Source organism: Lytechinus variegatus, chromosome 7 (assembly GCF_018143015.1).
Source record: "Lytechinus variegatus isolate NC3 chromosome 7, Lvar_3.0, whole genome shotgun sequence".
Taxonomy (NCBI): Eukaryota; Metazoa; Echinodermata; class Echinoidea; order Temnopleuroida; family Toxopneustidae; genus Lytechinus; species Lytechinus variegatus.
The window spans coordinates 18427624-18450820 of NC_054746.1; the positions used below are offsets into that span (position 1 = coordinate 18427624).

General features: G+C 35.9%; 4 protein-coding genes across 5 annotated transcripts in view; 3 read left to right on the forward strand and 1 right to left on the reverse strand.

The window, feature by feature from the left end:
* Window positions 1-13977, reverse strand: LOC121418639 (probable sodium-coupled neutral amino acid transporter 6). Its single transcript, XM_041612613.1, has 13 exons — window positions 13760-13977; window positions 11255-11400; window positions 10224-10350; window positions 9972-10011; window positions 9068-9149; window positions 8501-8642; window positions 7957-8112; window positions 7117-7196; window positions 2899-2999; window positions 1827-1951; window positions 1305-1464; window positions 905-999; window positions 1-305 (listed from the first exon to the last, which is right to left on the reverse strand). Exons 1-13 carry the CDS (start codon window positions 13883-13885, stop codon window positions 219-221), a joined length of 1467 nt encoding a protein of 488 aa, XP_041468547.1. The 5' UTR covers window positions 13886-13977; the 3' UTR covers window positions 1-218.
* LOC121418641 (putative nuclease HARBI1) lies at window positions 3765-5474 on the forward strand. The gene is made up of 2 exons (XM_041612616.1): window positions 3765-4199; window positions 4305-5474. The coding sequence occupies exons 1-2, from the start codon at window positions 3787-3789 to the stop codon at window positions 5293-5295; spliced, it is 1404 nt and encodes a 467-aa protein (XP_041468550.1). The 5' UTR covers window positions 3765-3786; the 3' UTR covers window positions 5296-5474.
* The window catches only part of LOC121418643 (protein lin-52 homolog), a 22489-nt gene continuing 13227 nt past the window's right edge, over window positions 13936-23197 (forward strand). For both annotated transcript variants that reach the window (XR_005970493.1, XM_041612618.1), the window contains exons 1-3: window positions 13936-14042; window positions 21693-21761; window positions 22939-22973. Coding sequence is in view for 1 of the 2 variants with exons in the window: in XM_041612618.1 (XP_041468552.1) it covers window positions 14018-14042; window positions 21693-21761; window positions 22939-22973 (129 nt within the window). In the remaining variant the exon portion in view is untranslated. The remainder of the gene's footprint in view (window positions 14043-21692; window positions 21762-22938; window positions 22974-23197) is intronic.
* On the forward strand, window positions 15741-18725 carry LOC121418642 (myb/SANT-like DNA-binding domain-containing protein 4). The gene has a single exon (XM_041612617.1). It carries the CDS (start codon window positions 17537-17539, stop codon window positions 18050-18052), a length of 516 nt encoding a protein of 171 aa, XP_041468551.1. The 5' UTR covers window positions 15741-17536; the 3' UTR covers window positions 18053-18725.

Here is a 23197-nt window from a genome sequence, read left to right on the forward strand (position 1 = left end):
ATATCACAAACTATGCATGCATAATTTGTGTGTATGCATGTCTAATGAACATTGCATATTATCATCATCTCACCCTCAATATAGATTTCAATGAAGCACTAACTCATGAGACAGAGATTTGAGCCTAGTACCTAATGAACCAGTTTGTCCTTCCTGAAGGCTAATCATTTTGGCCACATATTTGTCTCTTTGGTATTTAATGAGATGGAGAGAGTGCATCATGTATCCTTTGTAATGATTCCATACATGATGGTGGTCAGGCTGAGGATGAGGAGAGCTACACTCACTACTAGGAGGATGACGGCCTGAAAAGATTGGATAAATCACAAAAAATATGATTCATAGTTTTAGAACTAATATTTAAGCATCCTTTCTGAAGAATGGAGACCTTAGAGAGATTGCTGAAGGATGGAAAAACAAGATCTCGCTAAAGAATTTTCAGTCTTCTCTCTCATGTAATTTGTGGTCTCTTGGCGATCTCTTTCATTTCTTTCATTGGTCTTCATTAGTCTTTCAATGATCTTGTAATTATCTCTAATTGATCTTCCAGAAAGACCACTGAAATATCTTATCTAGAAGACTATTTTGATCCTTTAAAAAAAATGATGTACTGCTGAGCTTAACACCAAACTAAAATTACTAACCAATTGAAAGAAAATTACTCAAATGTAGCATTACATAGAGCCCAGAGAAGCGGGGTGGGGGGGGGGGCTTCAGTCAGCCCCATTTTTTTTTCAAAAACAGAAAAAATGACCATTTGATGGTGTTTTATGTATGTTATGTATGGTCAGCATCCACTTTTAAAAACTCTGCAATCCCTAAATACACGAGCACAGTACAATATTTTTTGAACATTTTAGACTGTCTTCACAGACTCTATGTTTAATTTAGTAATTTTATTTACCATGATTTTAGATGATGATTTGAGCTGCTCCTGACCAAGTTTGAGGTAGAAAAGACATGGAAGAAAGAGGACCAAGCTGGTCGAGGCAGTAGCACCTATATCAAGAAAAGAAAAGGGGGAAGTTGTCTAAAGGACATGAATACGAACTTGACAAACAATGATAAATTATTGTTCATGGTATTTTCAATTTCATAAGGGCCCTGTTGCAGCATATTCTCTCTATATAATGTCCTTAAAAGCATTTCTAATATAGATGATACTAGCACAGTGTATATGGGACTTTGCTTGCTTAAAAATCTCTTCCAATCTTAACCAAGTAATGAAAGAGTTATCCAATGTTTATTATTAGAGTTTGGACTTTAAAAAAAATATCATTCCAAGTTTATATCTATTTGCTTACCTATGACACCAAATATTTCCATGATGTTTGGAACACAGATGGCGAATGTTGTGACTAAAGCAAGCAGAATAAATGTCGTCAGGAAATAAAGTTTCCATGAATACCTGGCTGATGCTACAGGAAAGGCAGTCCCGGCTATCATCATGAAAGCTAGACGAGCCTGAAGTGGATTACAAAATGGTCGAAAATATCAAAATGTGGACACTTGACAGGGCTGAGTCACACCAAGAACTTTTTAAAATGGGACCTTCTGCCATCCAGCCAATCACTCAGCATATTAGAATGGAAAAGGGTGTTTATAACAACTTATCATGTTATGCAGGACCCAATAAAATAAAAAATTATAATGTTGAAGTGGCTACCCTTGGTAAACATGATATATTGTTATTATAACTATAATCATAATTTTGAGTCAAATGTAATAAGTCGAGTACCAGAAATGCTTATATATGAAACTTGAAAGTTTTCACATTTGGTTATCCATTTTTAAGTCACAGATTTTAACGTTTGGTCCTAACTTACAGGATAATGTATGATGGGTACTGTGAATACAATGGCAGTAAGAACAGCTATTCTGATGATCAAGATAAGAAGGTCATCCTCTTTGTATTCGCTGTAGCCATGGAGTATCTCACTATTGATACCATCTGTAGATAGATGAGAAAATAATTAACAAGCATAATGAACCAAACTCTTCATGAGTTCTTCTATTAGACCAAGTAGAGTGTAAACTGAATGGATATTTACCAAAATGACAGTAGACCAAATGAGCCTGTATGATATTAGACTATCTGATATTTTAAGACCAAGTGAAAAAAAACTGTATTATCACCCATATTATCAAGCATAAGTACATATTCATCACTAAAAATGAAAAAAAAATGCTGTTTTCATTGACAAAATACCCTTAATTTTTGGTTAAAATCCTTTTTTGTGGTTCATGTTTTATTGATCCTTTTCATCAAAATATACATAAGAAACATTCATGATATAATGGATCACATATAAAAGTTCAGATGACGTTGGCATATAAAATAACATACAGAATAGTATAAGATAAGAAAACACATATGTTTGTTTACAACAAAAAAATTCAGGCACTTGGCCTATATAAAAAAAAACATAACAAAAACAGTCTTCTGCTTTATCGCCTCTTTAAAGTATTCAGAATGATAGCCCACTTGCCATCATATTTTTCTAATTTGCATTTCCTTTGTGCTATGGTATGTTCAACAGTTTTAAATGATAAAAGAAAGTTACAAAAATGGGGGAGAGTAGGTTTTGTTTCGTCACATCGACATCTAAAAATATATTGTTTACCTGACAGTAGCAGAAAGTTCAATATAAATATATTTCTGGGAATTTGGGGCTTACAGATACCAAAAAGAACATATCTTTCTGAGAGGTGCTTGTTTTTTTTTGCTTGTCAAATTTTTCCTCGGGAAAATGTGTCCCCCCCCCTTGAAAAATCATGGATCCACCCCTGATACTCATGGCACTTTTTAATACCAAGACTATTCACATTATGGAGGCTACAGCAGAACACTCTCATCTGAACCAAGACTGAGTATTCCCCCTTGCGCCATAAGCTTACCATAGAATGTAAGATATCCAAACAAAGATGCTATCATATACAAGGTGTAACAAACTCCAATAGACGTGATAGTAACATTCTGCATCCTGCGCTTTGTTGGTCTACAGGAAATTGCAAAAATATAAGAGAAAGTTGTTATAAATATACTGCTGGTGTGCATTATGTTAAATTTCTTACATTTGCTGGAATATTCCCTGTCAAATTATATCGAGGTCATGTATTAATCATGAATATATTGTCCCGTTATCATATGGTGCATATTCATCCAAAATAAATGTCATAATAATTTGCAATAATTCATCACTCAGATTCTTCATTAAGTTTGATGATCATATACATTTCAATTAATTGTTGCCAAATACTTGTATTAATAGATAAGTGGATTTATACTGACAATATATTTCTAAAAATGAAATATGACACAGTACTACATGTATATAACAATAAATCCACATTACAAACATTCATAAAAATATATCTGAGTACAATGTCTTGTGGTTCCAATGTAAAGCTTACTTTTTGAGAGTAAAGGTTACCTGATCATGTATTAAGCCTAGGTCACATAGCCCGGCCGGTGTCCGGCATCGGTGGAGCTCGGTGGATTTTTGAGGTGTCGCCGAGCTCCCCTCATCGGTGGCATAGCTCGGTGACGTGACCGGGCTCCGTCCGGAAATCTACAGGCGACCGACCAAACACCGGCCGATGACCGTCCGGAGTCTGTCTCAAAAGTGGAGATTTTTTTCGGCCGATGTGGCAGCAACTACCGGCCGATGTCCGGCCGATGGTCGGCCGGACATCGGGGGGTATAAGGCCGGTACCCGAGCAGGTTAAAGGACACCGTGCGATCACCGGCCGGGTTGTTAACGGGCTTCGAACACTGCCCGGCCGATGTTCGGCCGGTGTACCTCAGACTTGGGGGGCCGATGGTCAGCTATTCCATACCTGTATATATATGTCCACCCTACCTGGAATGGTCAGTTCATCACTATGGCTGCACCGAGAAGACTACGAATGGCGTTGTTAGAACACGAGCTAGCTCAGGCGAGGTTCCAGTACAACTTGGTCCTGGCAGCACTGCTCGAAGAAGCCGAGAGGGAGCGACAGAGGGCCGGCAGAAGAATAAGACGTTGGTGGGTGCGCGAGTGGATCCTACGCAGACCTCGTTTCGGCCAGTATGAGACGCTCATGAGGGAACTCGAGGCCGAGCACGCTGCCGACTTCAAATCCTACCTCCGCATGGTGCCACAGATGTTCTATGAGTTGCTTGACCGAGTTGGCCCCCGCATTGCCAAGACCACAACGTAAGTTTACACTTTATGAACCTACTGTCAAATTGTGCTGAAATGTCTTCCATCCATATTTATTCTAGTTTGATTTTATTCATATTTCACCCTCTTCTGTTGCAGGCATCGAACCCCCTTGGATCCTGGGCTGAAGCTGGCGATCACCTTGAGGTTCTTGGCGACCGGAAGCAGCTATCATGATCTGGCGTTCGCGTTTCGTGTCCCACACAACACCATCTCTCTGTTCGTCCCCGAGGTCTGTCAGGCCATCTACGACGAATACGAGGACGAGATGTGGGCCACTCCCCAGACAGAAGATGAGTGGCGCCCGGTAGCCGAGGGATTCGGAGACAGATGGAACTTTCCCCACTGTTGTGGCGCGATCGATGGGAAACATGTCGCCATCAAAAAGCCCCCCAAGAGCGGCTCACTTTACTACAACTACAAAGGCTTCTTTTCCATCGTCATGCTTGCAGTGGTAAACTCTGACTACAAGTTCATCTGGGCGGATGTGGGGTCACCAGGGTCGTATTCCGACGCCGGCATCTTTAACCGGTCGCGACTGGAGCCAGGTCTGCGTGAGGGAACGATCGGACTACCCCAGCCGGATCCCCTACCAAATGACGACCAGGACACACCCTACTACATGGTCGGAGACGACGCCTTCCCCTTACGGCCATACATGATGAAGCCTTACCCTCATCGGCACCTGAAACGGGACGAGCGGATCTACAACTACCGGTGTTCCAGGGCACGCCGTGTGGTTGAAAACGCGTTTGGTATATTCGCCAATCGCTTCAGATGTCTGCTAACAACCCTGGGATTGAGACCGTCGAAAGTTACCAAGATCGTCAAGGCCTGCATGACCCTTCACAACCTCATGAGGACTCGTTACCCCAACCTTCAGAATGCTGACCTCGACCGGGAAGATGAGCAGGGTCAGATCATCGCGGGTGCATGGCGAGACCAAGCCGTGCTCGAAGATGTGCAAGCAGCAGGGCACGGGCCAAGATTGACCCGACCAGGCAAAGAACTGCGCGCATACCTCAAGAATTACTTTTGCAGTCCTGCCGGGAGTGTGCCATGGCAAGATGTGGCAATAAACCAGCAGTAACTTGTGTCTAATATTGTTACAGTATACCGGATGCAGCCACAGACATTCCATTATTCTTCTCAGGACTTAACGCATAACGTGTTATACTTTCCATTATTCAGTATGTTGTTTGCAAATAAATCTGTTATTGGGTAATCTTAAAACATTGCCTTTGCTCTTTTTAATTTGAACACTAGTAATAAATGCCAAAAGAAATCAAACCTGTTTGAAAGAATAAATCAATATTAAAATACACCAGTATGAATAAGATGAGATGTGTGTAAATAATACAACAGCAACACATTCATTGTGATTGAATTATTTTTAATCAAAGAATAATCGTCATTGTATCTTTTCTTTCACCTTTAAAAACTAACCTTTCATAAAGAAAAACACTTGTATCAACCAATATGATTAGCTTTGTAATTTTGTAATAGGCTTCAAATGATTGCCCATTAATATGTTTTCACCTTTTAAAAAGTATGTGTTTTTTCATAATGAGGAAGGATCTCCATTGTTTACATATCAGATAAAGTCTTACGAAATATTAATTTTTACTTGAGTACTGTGTAACTTTTGATCTATGCAACTTTGTTAAAATTAACCAATTTTTATGGTGTGTTCTATAAAACCTTCTAAATGACATTTTCTTTCCTTCTAAATTAACTTTGTTTTACCTTTTGAGTTCTCAGTTTATTGCTCTAAGATGTTAAAAAGATAAAAACAATAAAGACAACGACAGAACTTTAGTTTTCATACCTTGGATGTTACCACATACACAATAAATATGGCAATAAACATAAACTGGCACGGGACACCGGCCGATACTCGGTCGTACACCGGCCGATGCGTATTCCGATGTGGTAAGGATGGGGCTGCGATGAGGGAGCTCGGTGAGAGCCCGTCGAATTTTTAACTCCGAAGTTAAATTTCGCCGAGCTGCCACCGATGCGGTTTTTAGCCCCAAACGCCGGCCGGTGACCACGGGAGTCCGGCCGGTGTCCGGCTAAAATCGCATCGCTGGCTCATCGGAACCTCATCGGCCGGGCTATGTGACCTAGGCATTAATCATGAATATATTGTCCCGTTATCATATGGTGCATATTCATCCAAAATAAATGTCATAATAATTTGCAATAATTCATCACTCAGATTCTTCATTAAGTTTGATGATCATATACATTTCAATTAATTGTTGCCAAATACTTGTATTAATAGATAAGTGGATTTATACTGACAATATATTTCTAAAAATGAAATATGACACAGTACTACATGTATATAACAATAAATCCACATTACAAACATTCATAAAAATATATCTGAGTACAATGTCTTGTGGTTCCAATGTAAAGCTTACTTTTTGAGAGTAAAGGTTACCTGATCCTGCGTATATTAAAGGTAAAAGATAGTAGTTGCAGAAAATAGTTATTTCATGAAAAAGTCTTTAAAATCAAGGTTAATTGTCAAAATATCATCATATAGCTATATTTGGTACATTTAAAGTAAACATATCTTTGGGAAATCATGAAATCTTAGCAGGAAACCGATAATTCTGATGATCACTAACACAGAAAAGCATATGTGGGACAATGTATCAATATTGCTCGGAAAAACACCAGACATTTGCTGGAATTCCGTGCTTATTTTGCTGGTTTTTCAGCAATTACACATTTTCTTCCAGAGCCACTTGGCACATATTTTCTATTCATACATACAAACACCTGGGTGGTCATTTTATTGGATTCTGTTCAAACTCATTTTGAGATCGTTACCACGACTGGTATTTATCTTTAATCGTGTGCAACTTAAGATTTAAGGGAATTTGGTAGATTAGCTAACCTTGATAATTCTGCATAGATGGGAAGTACTGCTGTGTGGCACACGAATGAGAAAGCCATTGTCGGTATGGTGTATGCTGTCTGATGGTGAAAGTAAAGGAAAAACAACAAAATATGATAACAAACTGAGAAATGATGCATATGAGAGGAAATGGTATTTGAAAAGAACAAAACTGACATTGAATAATTTTTGCACTAGACATATTCAGTGCACACGGAATCAGCACAATCTCAGACATTATTAAGGTCTTCCCTTCTTTAAAAGCATGTCATACGCCAAAAAAGAAAGCCAATGGGATATTGGTGAAATGTCTCAACACGTAAGCTGTATTTCCAGTGATTTGATCTGAAGTCTATATATTCAAATATGACTAAACAAATGAAAAAAAATTACATCAGTTTGCAATATAAACTGATTACCACAAAACAGCTGGGCAGGTATTCAATTGAAAGTATTGATTTTATAAGTATTTTACTGAGCATTTTACTAGGCTAAGCAAAATGCTTAAACTAGTGTTCAGATCACATCTAAGTATTTTACTTTCTCAAGCCAAACCTGGATTTAATTTCAAACAAAATAGTTGCCCGAAAATGCAAATTGAATACCAAAATTGTGAAGTATTTTACTTCAGCATAATATTGAGTAAAATACTTAAAATTCTGGCTTAAGTATCAAATTTCCTTTCCCTTGAAATATAATCACAACATCATAAACTAAACACCACATGCTAATTTCATGACAAACTTACAATTATGGTAACTATGCCCAGTAGTGCCAATCAAAGTATCCATGGTATTTACGAAACAGGCCCCCATGTAGTCACAATAATGGGATCGTTACCTGAAGAGTGATAGTAAAGAGCTTGGCCTTGCATTGGTCAGTCTGGTTATCTTTAGGATGGTAGTACATGTAGTTTTCAAAAATATTCTCTACAGTGACATTTGGTCCTGGTGTAACAGGAATAGGGCATGGAAATCCAAACTTCTTGTACACAATCTGGAGAAAAAGCATGAGAAAACATTTTTTAGAAGCTAATCCCTTTGACAACACCATTGTCATCATCATCACCATCTTCATCATTATTCACTGCCAAAACCACCACCACCACCATCATCACAAGCATGATCATCATCACCATCATCATCATCACCATCATCATCATCACCATCATCATCATCATCACTATCATCATCATCATACAATCATCATCATCATTACCACTACAAACATTACCATCCTAATTCCCCTCCTCCTCCTTATCATCACATCACCATCACCATCATCATCATCATCATCATCATCATCACCATCATCTTCATTATCATCATCATCATCATCATCATCATCATCACCATCATCATCATCATCATCACCAACAACTCACCCCCACTGTGAAGAAGACCATGCATAGAATGGAGAAGGCACTGGTGTAACCAAGGAAACCAATCTTTGGCAGGCAAGCCAAGGGGAGGATGATCAATAACACAAGGAGGAGGACCAAATAGTCACCATTTACATACCATTCACTGCAACATTAGAATATGGAAAGTAAAAGCTATGATGAATTTTCAAGTTTTAAACTTAAACATAGACAAAACAATTAACTTCATGAATATAATTTTCATTTATTGGGTGATAATCTAGAAAGCATACAGTACATGCATATTCTCTATTCAAGTAAGAAGGCATTGTATGCAATGCATTAAAATCTGCATTTTATTTTAAGCTTTTGCCAGTGAAAATGTGTGATTTCCCTGTGAGGGTGTATATTTTCAAAGCTATTAGTACAGTATCAATGTTTATATTCATAGTTACTATGAACATTATATTCATAGTTACTTGCCTCAGAGGCAATTTTACATTATGAAATTGATATTGCAAATGATTTGCAAATATCATGAAAATATTATTCATAACTTCAAAATCTATGACTACTTAACAAGATACTTACTTTGCTGTCTGATCTTCATGGAGGAACGTCTTGAGAACTGCTGGCATCTCATTCTTTACAATAAATAAATAACTTGACATAGCTGGGAAGACACAATAACAATAGTAAGTAAAATAAAATATAAGATAGTGCACTTTCAAGTTCTAATCAAATGACTGAATTATGATAAGATATTGATGTCATAAGTAATCACAAAAAATGTGAATATGGCCATTACCCTTTTATCAATTGTTTAATTCTAAATACAAAATATTTGTATTTTAGAGGCATTTGGCAAACATTATTCAATCAATATTTTCTGCCAATATGTATGCAGACAATATCACACTAAAATTCTGATAAACTTTTGTTTCCCTTTTTAAAGTTATAGAATTTCAAGAAACACTGTGAAATATACTGTTTCTTTTAAATTGGAATCTAGACCATCAATACCAGCATTCAAAAGAGGCATAGAAATATATTATAAGCCCCTACCATAATGAGTAGACTACTGAAATCAATTCTTTTTACCCTGTTTATTGCTTTTAAGGTATTTGTCTTAGTGATTTATTGATTAGTCCACTTTCCTAAATGCCCATTTTTACATGAGATAAGTTTGAAATTGACTCTTAAAACTACCGGTATATGGTTTTCTTAAGGATGAAAAGAAGGTGGACCGACAGATGACCCTATAATGTAATTCCTCCAGCAACCACCTATGGTGGGCAGAGGCATAATACTTGAGGTTTATCTTAATTACATAAATCATATTACAAAGAAGAAAGTTAGTTGTAATAAACTCATCACTCATCGTCAATGGAGAAAATTTCCCTCTATTTCATATTTCTACTGATATGATGATGATGACAATAACAATAGTAATAATACTACAACTAATGATAATAATATTAGATCCTCTACTCACCACCAACATTTTGAAGGAGTATAGCAGAAGCTGCCATTAGCTATAAAAGAAATTGACAAAAAATTCTCATTCTATTTTCTTAAATACAGTTCCAATTTCAAATAATTCTAAAATTAGGATGCAACACAAACATATAGATAGGGAAGGAAATGAGATAGTCAGTAAATAAAATGAGGGGTTTTATCATGAGAGTGCGCTAAACTAAGACTTGACACTAAAATGAACACAAACATTTAGGGACTAAAAGCTTACCTTTCCTGAGACACCCATTGCACTGTTCCCTATATCTTCATATGACCTATGACCTGTGATGTCACACATCTTAAGCAGGAGGTGGATTGTGTAGTTTGCCATCATTGCAACAAGCAACAGCATCACACTACGGAAAAGGACAACAGTAATCATTAAAATACTTGGTAGTTTATCTTCATCCGATAAGAAATTTAATTCTCTTGAATGTAAATTAAGATACACTTCATAAACTGCCATATTATCGCAATGAATATTTTGATGGTTATGATCATTATCTTAAATGCCATCATCATCGTCCTGATCAATATTATTCAATATAACATTCCAAAGTATGAATCCAATTTACAAGAAAATATAATAAATAATCATAATTGACAAATGTATAACACATACATCTGCATTTTTCTGAGAGGTGTTGTCATTTTATGGGTGTCATCCCACTGCTGCCACCACAATTAATGCTGAAAGAAGGGGCATTTGGTTTAATGTCAGTTAGCTTAATTCCCAGTGTAACCTAATATCATACTAACAATCAAGGAGGTGCCATGGCCGAGAAGTCTAAGGCGCCTGGCTATACATGGAAAGTGGGGTTTGATCCCCGGCCACGACACCTATGCTCTATCTTGCATTCACATAAATGGAAATGCTTTACGCATTATAGGTGTGCACTTGTTTTTTTTTTTTGAAAAAAAAAAGTTCAATGGTCATTTGGTCCAATCACTCCAATTGCCACTTGGGCTAATTGTCATTGAGAAAGAGATATCAAATGGTGTTAAGTATCACTTCATCTGATGACCAAAGTCATTTTCAGAAAGTTACATTTTGCCTGATCTTACACATTCACATTATTATACAACTTGATTATCAATTATAATTTCATAAAGAACTTGAAATCTGGATTGACTCCCTCCATACAATTAGAAAAATAAAATCATATTTCACGCTTTTTACTTCCTTTTTTTTTGCTTGATGGTGGAACTTAATCCCCCCATAGCTTCAAACCTTCATGAAATGGATCAAATGTGTAATACCTGAAGAGGATAATACCAGATTGTGCCATTGCATAGGGTAAGCCCAAGATCCCACTCCCTAATATAGCGTTCATCAAATTGAAAACCGATAGTCCAAAAGATGTCTTCCCTGATGTAAAAGGTTCCACTCTTTCCGTCATTGCCTCCTGTAGAAAAAAAGATTAGCAATAAACTTTTTAGAGGGAGATAGAAGGGAAGATACTTAGCACATAAGGGATGGCAAGTGTCTATGTTTACAGTGACTTGCAAGGGTGGGACAGGATTAAAAGTGGTATTAGATCTATTCATTTATTTATTTATTCAATTTATTGCAATGTATGTTAATTGAAAGTAGCCTGTTCAGGCCCTTAAAGGAGAAGTTCACCCTGAAGAAAACTTTGTTTTAAAAATAGCAGAAAAAATAGTAAAAAACATTGGTGAAGGGTTGAGGAAATCTGTTAAAGAGTAAGAAAGTTATTTGAGTTCAAAGTTTTGGATTTGTGATGTCATAAAAGAGCAGCTGCCCCATGTGTTATGTAATATAAAATGCATGAATTTCAAATTTTGTATGGTTACTGATGACTTAATTTTGTTTTCTATTCATGATCGGGTGTGAAATGATTTATCTATTGATATACAAAAGGTACAGTAAAAACCATTTTCAATTTTCTGAGAAAATGACATCTCATTGATTTTTTACCATTCACTATGTAGGAATGCTGCTCGCATATGACGTCATAGATCAAATAATTGAAATTCTAATAACTTTTTAATTATTTGATGAATTTTTCTTAAACCTTCGGCAATATTTTATTATTATTTTTTCTGCTATTTTTACAATTAACTTTATGTCAGGGTGAACTTCCCCTTTAAAAAATATACACAAATATAACCACTCATAAAAAATCACTCTGCATTGTTATCTTCATACATAAAAAACACAATTCATAACATGAAAAAAAAACATTTCATTATAAACTAAGTAGTATGATGATGATGAATTGTTTGGATTGATGTCTAACAAAAAAATACATGTCATGCATGTTTCATGTGTTGTTGACAGTAGAGGCGCATGGCCAATATGGGAGACTCTCTCCAATAGGGGAGACAATCTCCCACATTGGAGACTTGCTTTGCAAAAGCGCAAAAGAAACAACACCAACAAAAGCATGATTTTTTCCACCCAAAATTTTGTCTCACTGAGGTCAAAAGCCCATTCGTTTTGTGTGTGATTGACAACAAAAATCCTTATCAAACAAAAGTAGATGGTGAATATTTAAAATAGACGGTGAAAAGGGGTAATTTTTCATGAGGAATCTGCTTATCACATTTTGATTTGCCGCCAAGGTAATCCTTTTGCAGCAAACGTAAACAAAGGAAATTGGACTCCAAAATTGGAGACTGTCTGTGAAATTGGATACCCTAATTCTTAACAAAAGTCTCTGATATTGGAGATAATATCCCACATTGGAGACAGTCTCCAATATTGGCCATGCACCTCTACAGTGCGTATCAAAAAAAAGTTTACACTTTGAAAAAGCCCTGGGAATTTAAAAATATGCAACATGTGGGTAATTTTTGCACATATAATCTTGGGTTTTGGTCTCATCTATCCAATGAAAGTAAAAGTTTTGTCAGAATGTTACTCTTTAGTGAGCACTGTCCATTTCCGCAAAGCTCGCAGAAATCTGTTTGCGCAGAAATGCTCGTTTTCATGCTGTGTCCAGAGGAAAGGGCGAAATCAAACTCACCCTACAAAAGATTTATCATACATTTCCCTTGCACTTTTAGTCAATTGAAATAAAACGGATACATTCCAGCATTTTGTAACAATTTTGCCACCCATAGTGAAATTTCAACTCTTACTATTTAAGCACAACCTTTACCCTATTTGTGCCAGCTGGATCTGAGGACATAACTGAATCTGAAGAAAAGTTTATATCAGACATCTCCAGTATTTTTTATCATTGAAAGTGGGTTTACATTTCATATTTTTCATTTAATACTTGTTTCTCCAAACTTTTCTCAGGTTTAACAATGATAAACATAATGAAAATCAAGCTTAAGCCATTCCATATAAATCACACCTCAGTGTATTAAAAGCAAATATCGTCAAGATGGGTTCGGTGTGTGGGGGAGTGGGTGGGGCGAAATGCACTCTTCGAAGTGTTTTTGGCAAGGAAACAAGTCTAAAAAGGTAGAAGATATCTTCAAATTAATTTTACTAGCTAAATTCCATGTGTTCTTCATGATTACGGTCTACTTTTATTTGCATTATATTTCAATGTTCTGCGCAAATCATTTTTCACTAACTTTTCAAAATTAAGTGGTGCTCACTCAAGCGGAAATATTTTTTGACAGTTATATCGTTATTTGCTTTAATGGACCTGTGCCAATGTTAAAATGTGGAAAAATCTTCAAGATATTACAAATGAATAATTTTACAGGATTTTTTCAAAGTGTAAACTTTTTTTTGATACGCACTGTAGATCTACTCATGTTCAATTTGTTAATACTTGTACTTGCCTGCTGCACAGAAGCTGAAGGTAATAAAGGTGTATCATCCAAAATACCATGGTATACTATGTTGTGTGATTGTTCGTCCGCATCCTCTACACGGCTTCCGCCTAAGCGGTGACATTTTGGCTCCATTTATTTTCTGCTAAAAGCCAAAAATGATATATTAAAGGTATGAACTGGACTGCACTGCACTTTTCATTCATTCAATGTCAACGAAAATATAAACATTGTACCTGAAATAAACTGTAGAGGGCTCTTGTGAAAATGGCGTCACCAGCCGGCAGTGCGGGTAAATTTCAATTTTTATTCTTCTTACTTCTAACTTTCATGGTGTAATTTTTGGATAATTATTAACTTGAGTATAATATGAATTATCTTGAAATAAAATTTGTATATTGTCATCGTTAAAGTGCAGTATTTTGACGATTGTGGTGTTGTTTGTTGCGATTGCCGCGATCGTGTGTGTGATAAGCTTTAGTTTTCTGCAGACCACCACCCCACACTCTGCTCCGGGAACCGTTCCGCGACCTCCTCCCTTGTTTTTGTTACATTGTACCAGCAGCTTGCTTTCGCTTTCGTGATATTTGGATCGACTGAGCCACTTAAGTTTAAAAAAAACCAACAAAGTAAAAATAGAAGTAGAACGCTAGCTCTAGCTGCTAGTCCTACACATTGACATTGTTTAGAGTTAGAATTGTAATTAAAAATAATGAAAAGGAGGTAAAAAGAAAAAAATGAACTTTAGTCTTGAATGACTTTGAGAGAAATTAAAAAAAAAAGATGTAAGATGAATTGAGAGGAAAAAATGAAGGGGAAAATTAAGGAACTAATAAATTTTATAAACAAAGAAAGTTAATGTAAGAATAAAAAAAGAATGAAAGAAAAAGGTTTCATTGAAATTCCTTCATTTGAAATGAATAAAGAAAGCTAAAGGAAGGGAATATTAATGAATGTGGGAAAGAAAAAAGGAGAGAAAGGAAAAAGAAGTAAGAAAAAAGGGAGGAAGTAAGAAAGAATGAAGGAAAAAAAATGTTTCCTTCATACTTTGAAAGAAACAAAGAAAGAAGAAAAACAGGAAGGGAGAAAGGAAAAGAAAAAGAATATTGGAAAAGAATTAGAAGGGGAAAAAAGAATAAAAAAAAGGATGAAATAGATGGAGGAAAGAGTGAAGGGATGAGAGAATGAACAAAGAAAGACATTAATGGAAGGAAAGAAAGAACAAAAAGTAGAGGAAGGGAGAAGATATGGCAAAGAAAAGTTTAAGGAAAGAAAGAATAAAGGAAATAAAATAAGGTAATTTAAAAAAGAAGGAAATTTCTGAAACAAATCGAAGTATCTTCAATTTCTCAATAGCTCATTTCTATGACACTATAGTTTATATACAGACCTTGTCATGGTGGTCCATGCATGGACATGCAGTGCAGTATGTATGTACAATACAATGTATACTGTATAGCCCCTATGGATGAATAACATTTTTTATATATATTTTTTGCAAATATCCGTAAAACCCAAAGTAGAGGAATAAGAGCAATATAGCTATTCGTATATGAAACTACTTGCTATTGTGGAACTCGTATCGTCCAATATCCAAGAACCACAAGACGATGAAACCTAATTTTTGGCTGAAAAATGGGTCTAAAAATTATTGTGTAAATTTGGGTAAAATCACAATTTAACTAGACAAATAATGGGTTTTAAGTACTCAGTTCAGGTAAAACAAATTGCCTGCCCCCAAAACATATGAATAGACACCAAAGCCAGAGAAAAAGACCACCAAATAAAGAAGTTATGGACAAAACTGTGATTTTGGGGGGTTTTGGCGGCCTTTTTGGATTTTGGCCCGGCACACTTTTTTCTCGGACCCGAGACAAAAAAATATTGTCATTTCATATTGAGATACATTACAAGGAATAAATAAAAACTTGCCATATTAAAATGACAAAAAAAAGTATTTTTCACCCATGTATAGCCCACTCCTATTTTCAAAAATATGTTTTAAGATGACACCAAGATACAGGCTAAGTTCGAATTTGGAGTCCGCAGGTCAAAGCTCATGAAATATGTGAGTTGGTTTCCGCATGATATGTGGAAATAGTAATTACTATGTAAACATATATCAATAGGCCTACCCCCAGAACATCCATCATTACAATATTCAGGAGTGAAGATTGCCAGAATGATTATGGCAAATGGCAGTGATGAAGTAGTTTACAAATGAATCTTCCTCACTTTAGCTGCTGCAAATTGATAGATGATGAGATCAAAATTGACTCTTTCAGTTTCTTCTCTCTCAACACCTAACATAGTGACATAGTCTTTCTGAGCCCATGGAGGCTCTTAAGTATGAGAGGATGAGATTCAACTTGCTGAATGATCGCCCACAGCTAGCAATAGATAAAGCGATTGTCAGCATTATCTGAATAGCAATGTGAAGGTCTGGTTATATTGCTGTAGTTGTGCTTGTTTTGAGGCGTAATCATATGAAATATACATGAATGGAAAATTCAGATTTACGACCACAGAGTACATTAATGCGTTACACTTACATGGATTGTCTTCATTAGATGTGAAATTCTATAGTCTGGCAGTCTCAGTTCTACCTATTTATTTATTGTTGATAGTCGTTGATTTGTTGCGCACACACTTAATTGTGCAATTAATGATGTTGGGAGCCCTCTTGAGAATTAATTTAAGGCAAGCATGAGATTCAGTTTGAACTTTTCAATTTAGTTCTGCAAAATCTGTTACTATGCCCACTTGCAGGACTTTATTTTTAAGAAGAACGTTTTTATTCATTGTATGCTGCTGCAAACTTTCATGCTTGCCTTGAGGGGGCTTGCGACATAGATAATTGGGCCATAGATATGAAATATCGGAAAAGACGATAAGTATCTTAAGCAAGCTAACATAAATCACTTCACATCATTGAATGGTACAGTTCTGAAGATAAAAGATCACTTTACTTAAAATGAAAAGTAGATCTATCCAAACTTAGTTGAAAAAATGTAAAACATCTATTGTACATGCTAAACTTGAACAATCTAATCACCTTGGTCGCCATACTGCAACAAGGTTTTTCTTGTTACACTGATTAAGACACTTCTCTTTCGGAAGTATTGCTCTTCCCTTTTCATACATGTTTTTAAGGTGCTTTGGCCCTAAGATGGCAATGAGACACAAAGCGATTATTGATTTCATATTATGTTGCAGATTCTTTTGGAGAAGCACTCTTCAAGTTCTCCCTCATGAGCTTGTCCTGTATGCCAGGTGTCAAACAGAGGAACTTTGATATTTGGATTTGCTTACCCTCTCAGTTGGTAATTATCTCTGATTAGATCCATGAAGACAAGGATCAACTGGCATAATTTACTAGTTGCTTCATTTCTTATCCTTCCTGAGTCCAGGGGTGGTATTCTGAAAAAGTTCTTATCTTTGTTCTTATCTCAATGAGATAAGAAGACGCTAAAATCATTGCAAATCGGTATTCTGAAAATCTTCTTAACGCGTTCTTATCTCTGTAAGGACTGCCTCCTTAACTCCAAAACGCCCATTTTTAGGATATTACCAATAAAAATGCGCTTTATATTGGCAGTTTAACCAATAAAAGCGCTTCTTATATCAAGAGAATATATGCGCACTGTGCGTATATTAATTACTTAGCGTAATTATATAATTGCGCGAGATATATACATTAATATAATACTACCAAGATCATTCTTATTTACATGTGCTCAAAAGTAAATTCATCATATCACACGACATCGATATCTTCTATCAATCATGGACAAGCACAGAAATAAAAACTTCAGCATCGAAGAAGCCATGGTTTTGATTTCAGAGGTGGTGGCCAGGAAGGAGATCATAGTTGGGGCCATTTCATCAACCATCACCAACGCAATGAAAAGTAGGGCTTGGGATTGCATAAGTGGGAAAGTGAGCAAAGTGGAAGGGAGGCGGAGGTTAGCGGACCAAGTCAGAAAAAAGTTCGCCGTTGAAAAGAGTAAAGTTAAGAAGAAGGCAGCGGAAATCAAGCGGTCAGCAAGAGCTACAGGAGGTGGACCTGCTCTCCCTCTAACTGAGTGGGAGGAGGTCCTCAGGGATTTTATTGGAGAGGAGGGAATCTCTGGATGTGCGAGCGACGCCCTTGAGACTCCCGTCAACTCAACCAACTCAACGACAACTATTACACCGGCTGTCGAGATTGAATCAGAGAAGGATGCACTTCTCACCTTGGCATCAATGGCAAATGGATGCCAAAAGATCGCCGTAGATGTTTCTGACGGTAAGCGCAAATAATTGATCATGTAAGATGAATTTATATGTTCTCCTTTTATGGTCTACATTATGATTATTGACATCCCATTTTATGTAAAGACAATATTGGTTTTAATGATTATTATACTGTATAAGCCCTATATTGTATTATTGAACTTAAATTCAAATGATAAGGATGAAAAATCAACCATAATAGGTCGAATTCATCAGCAGTATTAAAGTGAAAACATGTAGAAAATACATTTCTTTCTTCTTTTGATGTATAAAGTAAGTTTTGACCTCCAGAGCAGAACAAATTGAATTATGTTAAATTCATTGTAATGGTAGTATTTTTTAAGAACACAGGAACATTACACCCGGATACACTGTATTAGATACATTGAATTGATTATTTTATTGATTATTCTCTCAAAGACCAAATAATAAAGTTAAATAGTTATATTCGTAATATTTTCAATAACTATCCAAGTATCTGACACAAAGGTATTTTTTCCAACTTTTAATAGATGTAACTCAACTTGACACCACAGTCTCGGCGCAAGAGAAGGCGAAGCAGTGATGAATTTGCTGACGTCTGGGACCGGTGGTTAAAGTTAGAGGAAGAGCGGATAACCATTGAGAAGGAGAGACTTGAGGTTGAGAAGGAACGTCTGCGGCTCGAACAGCGGAGATTCGATCGCGAAGACGAGATAATCAGGTTGGCTTGAAATCCATTCCTAATTCATTTTATAGGAATTTCAAACAGTATGAACTAAACGTCCAAACATTTGTAAAATAAAATAATTAAAACTCAAAACAGTTTACACTTATTTTTATCATCAAAATTAATGAATAATCAAACTAAATTGAGCCTTAATGTTACCCGTAGTTGCACTCAATCATTTCTTGTGAAAGTATACATAAGGTACATACAGCTAAAAATTATATTACCAGAAAGATAGTCTTGAATTATTATTATCTCTTTTTTTTTTTACTATTCTTGATATACAATTACCTTAATTGCACTTAATACTCTTCTTTTTCATTTTCTCCTTCCAGATCACAATGGGAATCACAGTCATCTTTTGTTGACCTGAGATGAATTTCGAGAGGAATGTCGCCGTATATACTCACTGCTGCTTATGAGGATGCATCGTACTTCAATGTTTAATAATCGCTATACCAAATTTATAGCACAATAAAATATTGTCTGAATACAAAAACATACTATTTCGTATAGTGTATTTGTATGCCCGTCAAATATTGAGTAATTGGAATATTGTCTCTCATAAATTTCCTTTTTTGCTATTGCATGAACTGTATGAATTAATGTTCATATGGAAACGATAACCAAATAACTGGTAAAGACGGAAAAAGACAAAATCGGTCACGATAATCAAATCATTCACTGTGTGAACCAAGTTCGAATGTTCTCGTTCCTGACATCAATTCCTCCTCGATCACGATTGTTCACTGCTACGTCCTGGCCTACCTCTGGTTGATTAGGGTCATTCGCAAGCTGAACTACGTCATCCGGGAGGAGGATGCGTCTTTGCAGACAAATATTGTGCAGGACACAACAGTTCATGATGATTTTACAAGTTCTGTGAAAGAGAATAAGAAGAAACATTTTATTTAAAATACTGAGGTATTTTCAAGAACTTTGAGTTGTCAAAATATTTTGTTTTTCCAACATGGAAGAAAATATTAGCTCTGAACTTCCAACATTCATATTCCACAAGTAAGCCTACCCCCCCACAAAAAACGAGTTTTTATCAAACAAGCAAGAGGAATTTCTCGTATCAAAATTTCACAAACTCAGTCTTTCTTCCGGGATCTGGGGCACAATAATAAAGCAAAATTGCAAGAAAGAAAGAAATAAAGAAAGAAAAAAAGGAAAAGAAAGAAAGAAAAACATAACAAAAGAAAGAGAGAAAAAGATAACGAAAGAAAGAAAGAAAGAAAAAGAGAAAGAAAGAGAGAAAAAGTGAATGAAAGAAAGAAAGAAAGAAAGAGAAGAAGAAATAAAGAAAGAAAGAGAAAGAAAAGGGAAAGAAAGAGAGAAAAAGTGAAAGAAAGTAAGAAAGGAAGAGAAGAGAAGAAGAAAGAAATAAAGAAAAAGAGAAAGAAAAGGGAAAAGAAAGATGACATTTAAAAGAAAGAAAACTGAAGAAAAGAAAGAAAGAACGTTGAAAAAAGGGAAGAAAATGATACAAAAATCAAATCATTAAAAAGAATCAAAGTGGAAAGAAAGTGAAGAGAGAATGAAAGTAAGCAAAGTGGTGAAATAAAAAGAAATAAGAAAAAAAAAGAATGGAAGAAATGAAGGAAGAAAGAAAGAAAGAGTGAGAGAGAGGAAAGAAATAAATACATAAGAAGCCGAAATGAAAAAGGAAAAAAAGCATGAATTTAGAAAATGCAAAGTAAGCATTTCAAGAAAGGACTTGTCGGACGTTTTAACGAACAAGTCCCATTTTATCCAACAGTTGCAATAGAAATAGTGCTTCTGATACAATCGAAACCAAGGAAAATTATCTAATTATCAGATCCATCTGACAGCCTGTAGGACAAAAGTATTGATGAAACGCTACCCGTTTGGCATATCATTTACCTTTCAACAGGGTAGCATAGGATTCCTCCAGTGTTATCAAGGCAACGAAATCTTGACTTCAACAATCCAAAAGCTCGTTCAACGCAAACGCATCTTGCAAAGACGTGTTAAATCCTTCTTCTTCTGGAGTGCGTGGTCTCAAAATAGGCGTCAAAAGCCAAGGTTGGAGGGGGTAGCCACTATCACCTATAAAAAAAAAGTTATATTGAGGCTCCATTAATCTATAGAATACAATGTCTAGCAGGGGCGGCGGAACGGGGGTAGGGGACACTAACCCCCCCAACCGAAAATACATTCCGTCGTCCCTAATGTCTAATAGTATTTAGAGATGAGGAGAAAATCATGATAATGTAAGCAACGCATAAAGCGGGATAGAGACAGAGGAGGACAAAAGGGGGAGGCATGCACATCATACATGGAGGGGAATTTGATATATAGCGCCGTAAATTAAATAAAATAATAAATGCCCCTTTAACTTAGTCTTTTTGTCCTTTCATTTCTTTTCTAAAGTGTCTTGACTGTGTCACATTTTCATTTTTTTTTTTCGGCTCGAACACTAAAAAACACTATCAATATAGTTCACTCTTTCAATGACTTAAGATTATACAAATAAATACCCAGTAATAAGTAAATGAAATAATGAAAATATTTTTGAAACAAGAATGAATGAATTAATAAATTAAAAATGAATAAATACATACCCAATAGCCAACCAGAAGGCATCATCCCCTCTCTGAACTCGTCGTACAGTCGGCTATTTTGCCAAATGAAAGAATCGTGAGTAGACCCTGGCCATCTGGCACATACGTTCATGAAATGTAATTGAGCGTCAACAACGTTTTACAAACTTTGGTTCAAATAAATCAGTTTACCGTATTCATACTACAGCATAGGCCTCCAATGGAAAACAGAAATACAATATGATTTAGTTTGTGGTTGATAATGATAATCTTTGAGCAATTGGCCACTCTCCCAACAACACTTTAATTGCCTATATGTTGATATTTTAAAGGGTCGGATAGACAAACTGGACCTCACACATTCACACAGTATGTTTCTTTCTTTCAACAGATCTGGAAGCAACTCTCCTGAGTTTTGAAAGGCTGGACCGTGCATCCCCTGAGCTATGGCCTGAGCAAAGTAAGTGATATTATAGGGGATGGTTTATCAACATTTTAAAATCCAATTGTGTTCAAACACAAAAAAATAACTGTTGTTATAGATCCCCTTACCTAATGCTTGTACAACTTATTGGAATATGGTCAAATCATTACAGAGATTAAACCAAAAAAGATGGTGTAAAGAGATAAAGGCTACCGCACACCTTGCAACTGGGCCAAGATCGGATTTTGGAACAAATCGCATTTTGCTCATTTTCTTAAAACGGAATGAAAAGCATATTTTTATTTGAAGATCAAATTAGCTGAAAGAATATTCACATGAATATAACAATTCTGGATGATTACCAGCCTTTATTTTGAAGTAAAGGCCAAATAAGTTTCAAATCGTAGCCAATCTTATGATTGCTATGACATCATTATGACTAGATATCAAAATTACATTTATTCTAATAAGAATGATAGTCGCAGGTTTAAACATAGATATTCATACAATGATTTAGAACATTGCACAGTAAGATATTCCATGTCTCAATATTAGCATCAAATTCTACTACGTTTTATTCTAAAATCTGGTCGCAGACCAATTGTAAGGGGTGCGATGGCCTTACGCATTTGATATGTTTGGTTTAATACTCCAAATAATGCCCTTGACTTTTGGGTGTAGTACATCATTTCAGAATGGTCTCAAAAAATACTTGTTATTTATATTATGGTACACTATTTCATGGAAAAAAAGTAATCAGTATATACAGTACTTAATTCTCTAGGTAAATGCTAGTTTTGGTAACGATATCAAAATGAGTTCGTACAGAATCCAATGAAATGACCACTAAAGTGTATGTTTGTATAAATAAAACGCATGTGCCAAAGGATTCTGGAAGAAATTGTGTAATTGCTGAGAAATCAGCAAATAAGCACAGGATTCGGGTAGGGCGTCGGGCCCGACGCCCTAAGCAATAATTATACATTGTCCCACGTGCGCTTGTCTGTGTTGGGGATTTTCGGTGTGAACATTTTTCAGCGTAGATTTCAAGATTTCACAAAGTCCAGTTAATGTAACTGTACCAGATCTAGATCCTCGATGATATACTGGCAATTAAGCCTTGTTTTACAGACTTTCTCATGAAATCAGTGTTAACTGCAACTACTGGAATTTCTCTTTAATTCTTAAATTTTCTTTTCTTTTTTTCCCTCAGTTCCTGGAGTATCCAATTTTGCCGATATCAAGAGTGTAAGTGCAATGTATACAGAACATTATTTTACTGTTATGTTTGCCTATTCCCCCCCCCCCTATTTTGCTAAGTGCATGAATGGGGAGGAATTAGATTTGGGATGAGAATATTTGGGGATGTATTGTGAATAGTTTACCATTCTGATGAAGTTTTGTCAAGTTTTGCCCATCATTCTCTGTTTTACTATTCCATTTCTTTTACATTTCCATCCTTTAGTAAATTA

Bases quoted from the DNA above. Each gene is read 5' to 3' on its own strand.
- LOC121418641 (XM_041612616.1), top strand. From the start codon at position 3,787: ATGTTCGGCCGGTGTACCTCAGACTTGGGGGGCCGATGGTCAGCTATT. The intron at 4,200-4,304 runs GTAAGTTTACAC...CTTCTGTTGCAG, and splicing joins CGCATTGCCAAGACCACAAC to GCATCGAACCCCCTTGGATC.
- LOC121418639 (XM_041612613.1), bottom strand. From the start codon at position 13,885: ATGGAGCCAAAATGTCACCGCTTAGGCGGAAGCCGTGTAGAGGATGCG. The intron at 9,150-9,971 runs GTGAGTAGAGGA...GTGTCTTCCCAG, and splicing joins ACTCCTTCAAAATGTTGGTG to CTATGTCAAGTTATTTATTT. The intron at 1,465-1,826 runs GTAAGTTAGGAC...AATCCACTTCAG, and splicing joins TACCCATCATACATTATCCT to GCTCGTCTAGCTTTCATGAT.
- LOC121418642 (XM_041612617.1), top strand. From the start codon at position 17,537: ATGGACAAGCACAGAAATAAAAACTTCAGCATCGAAGAAGCCATGGTT.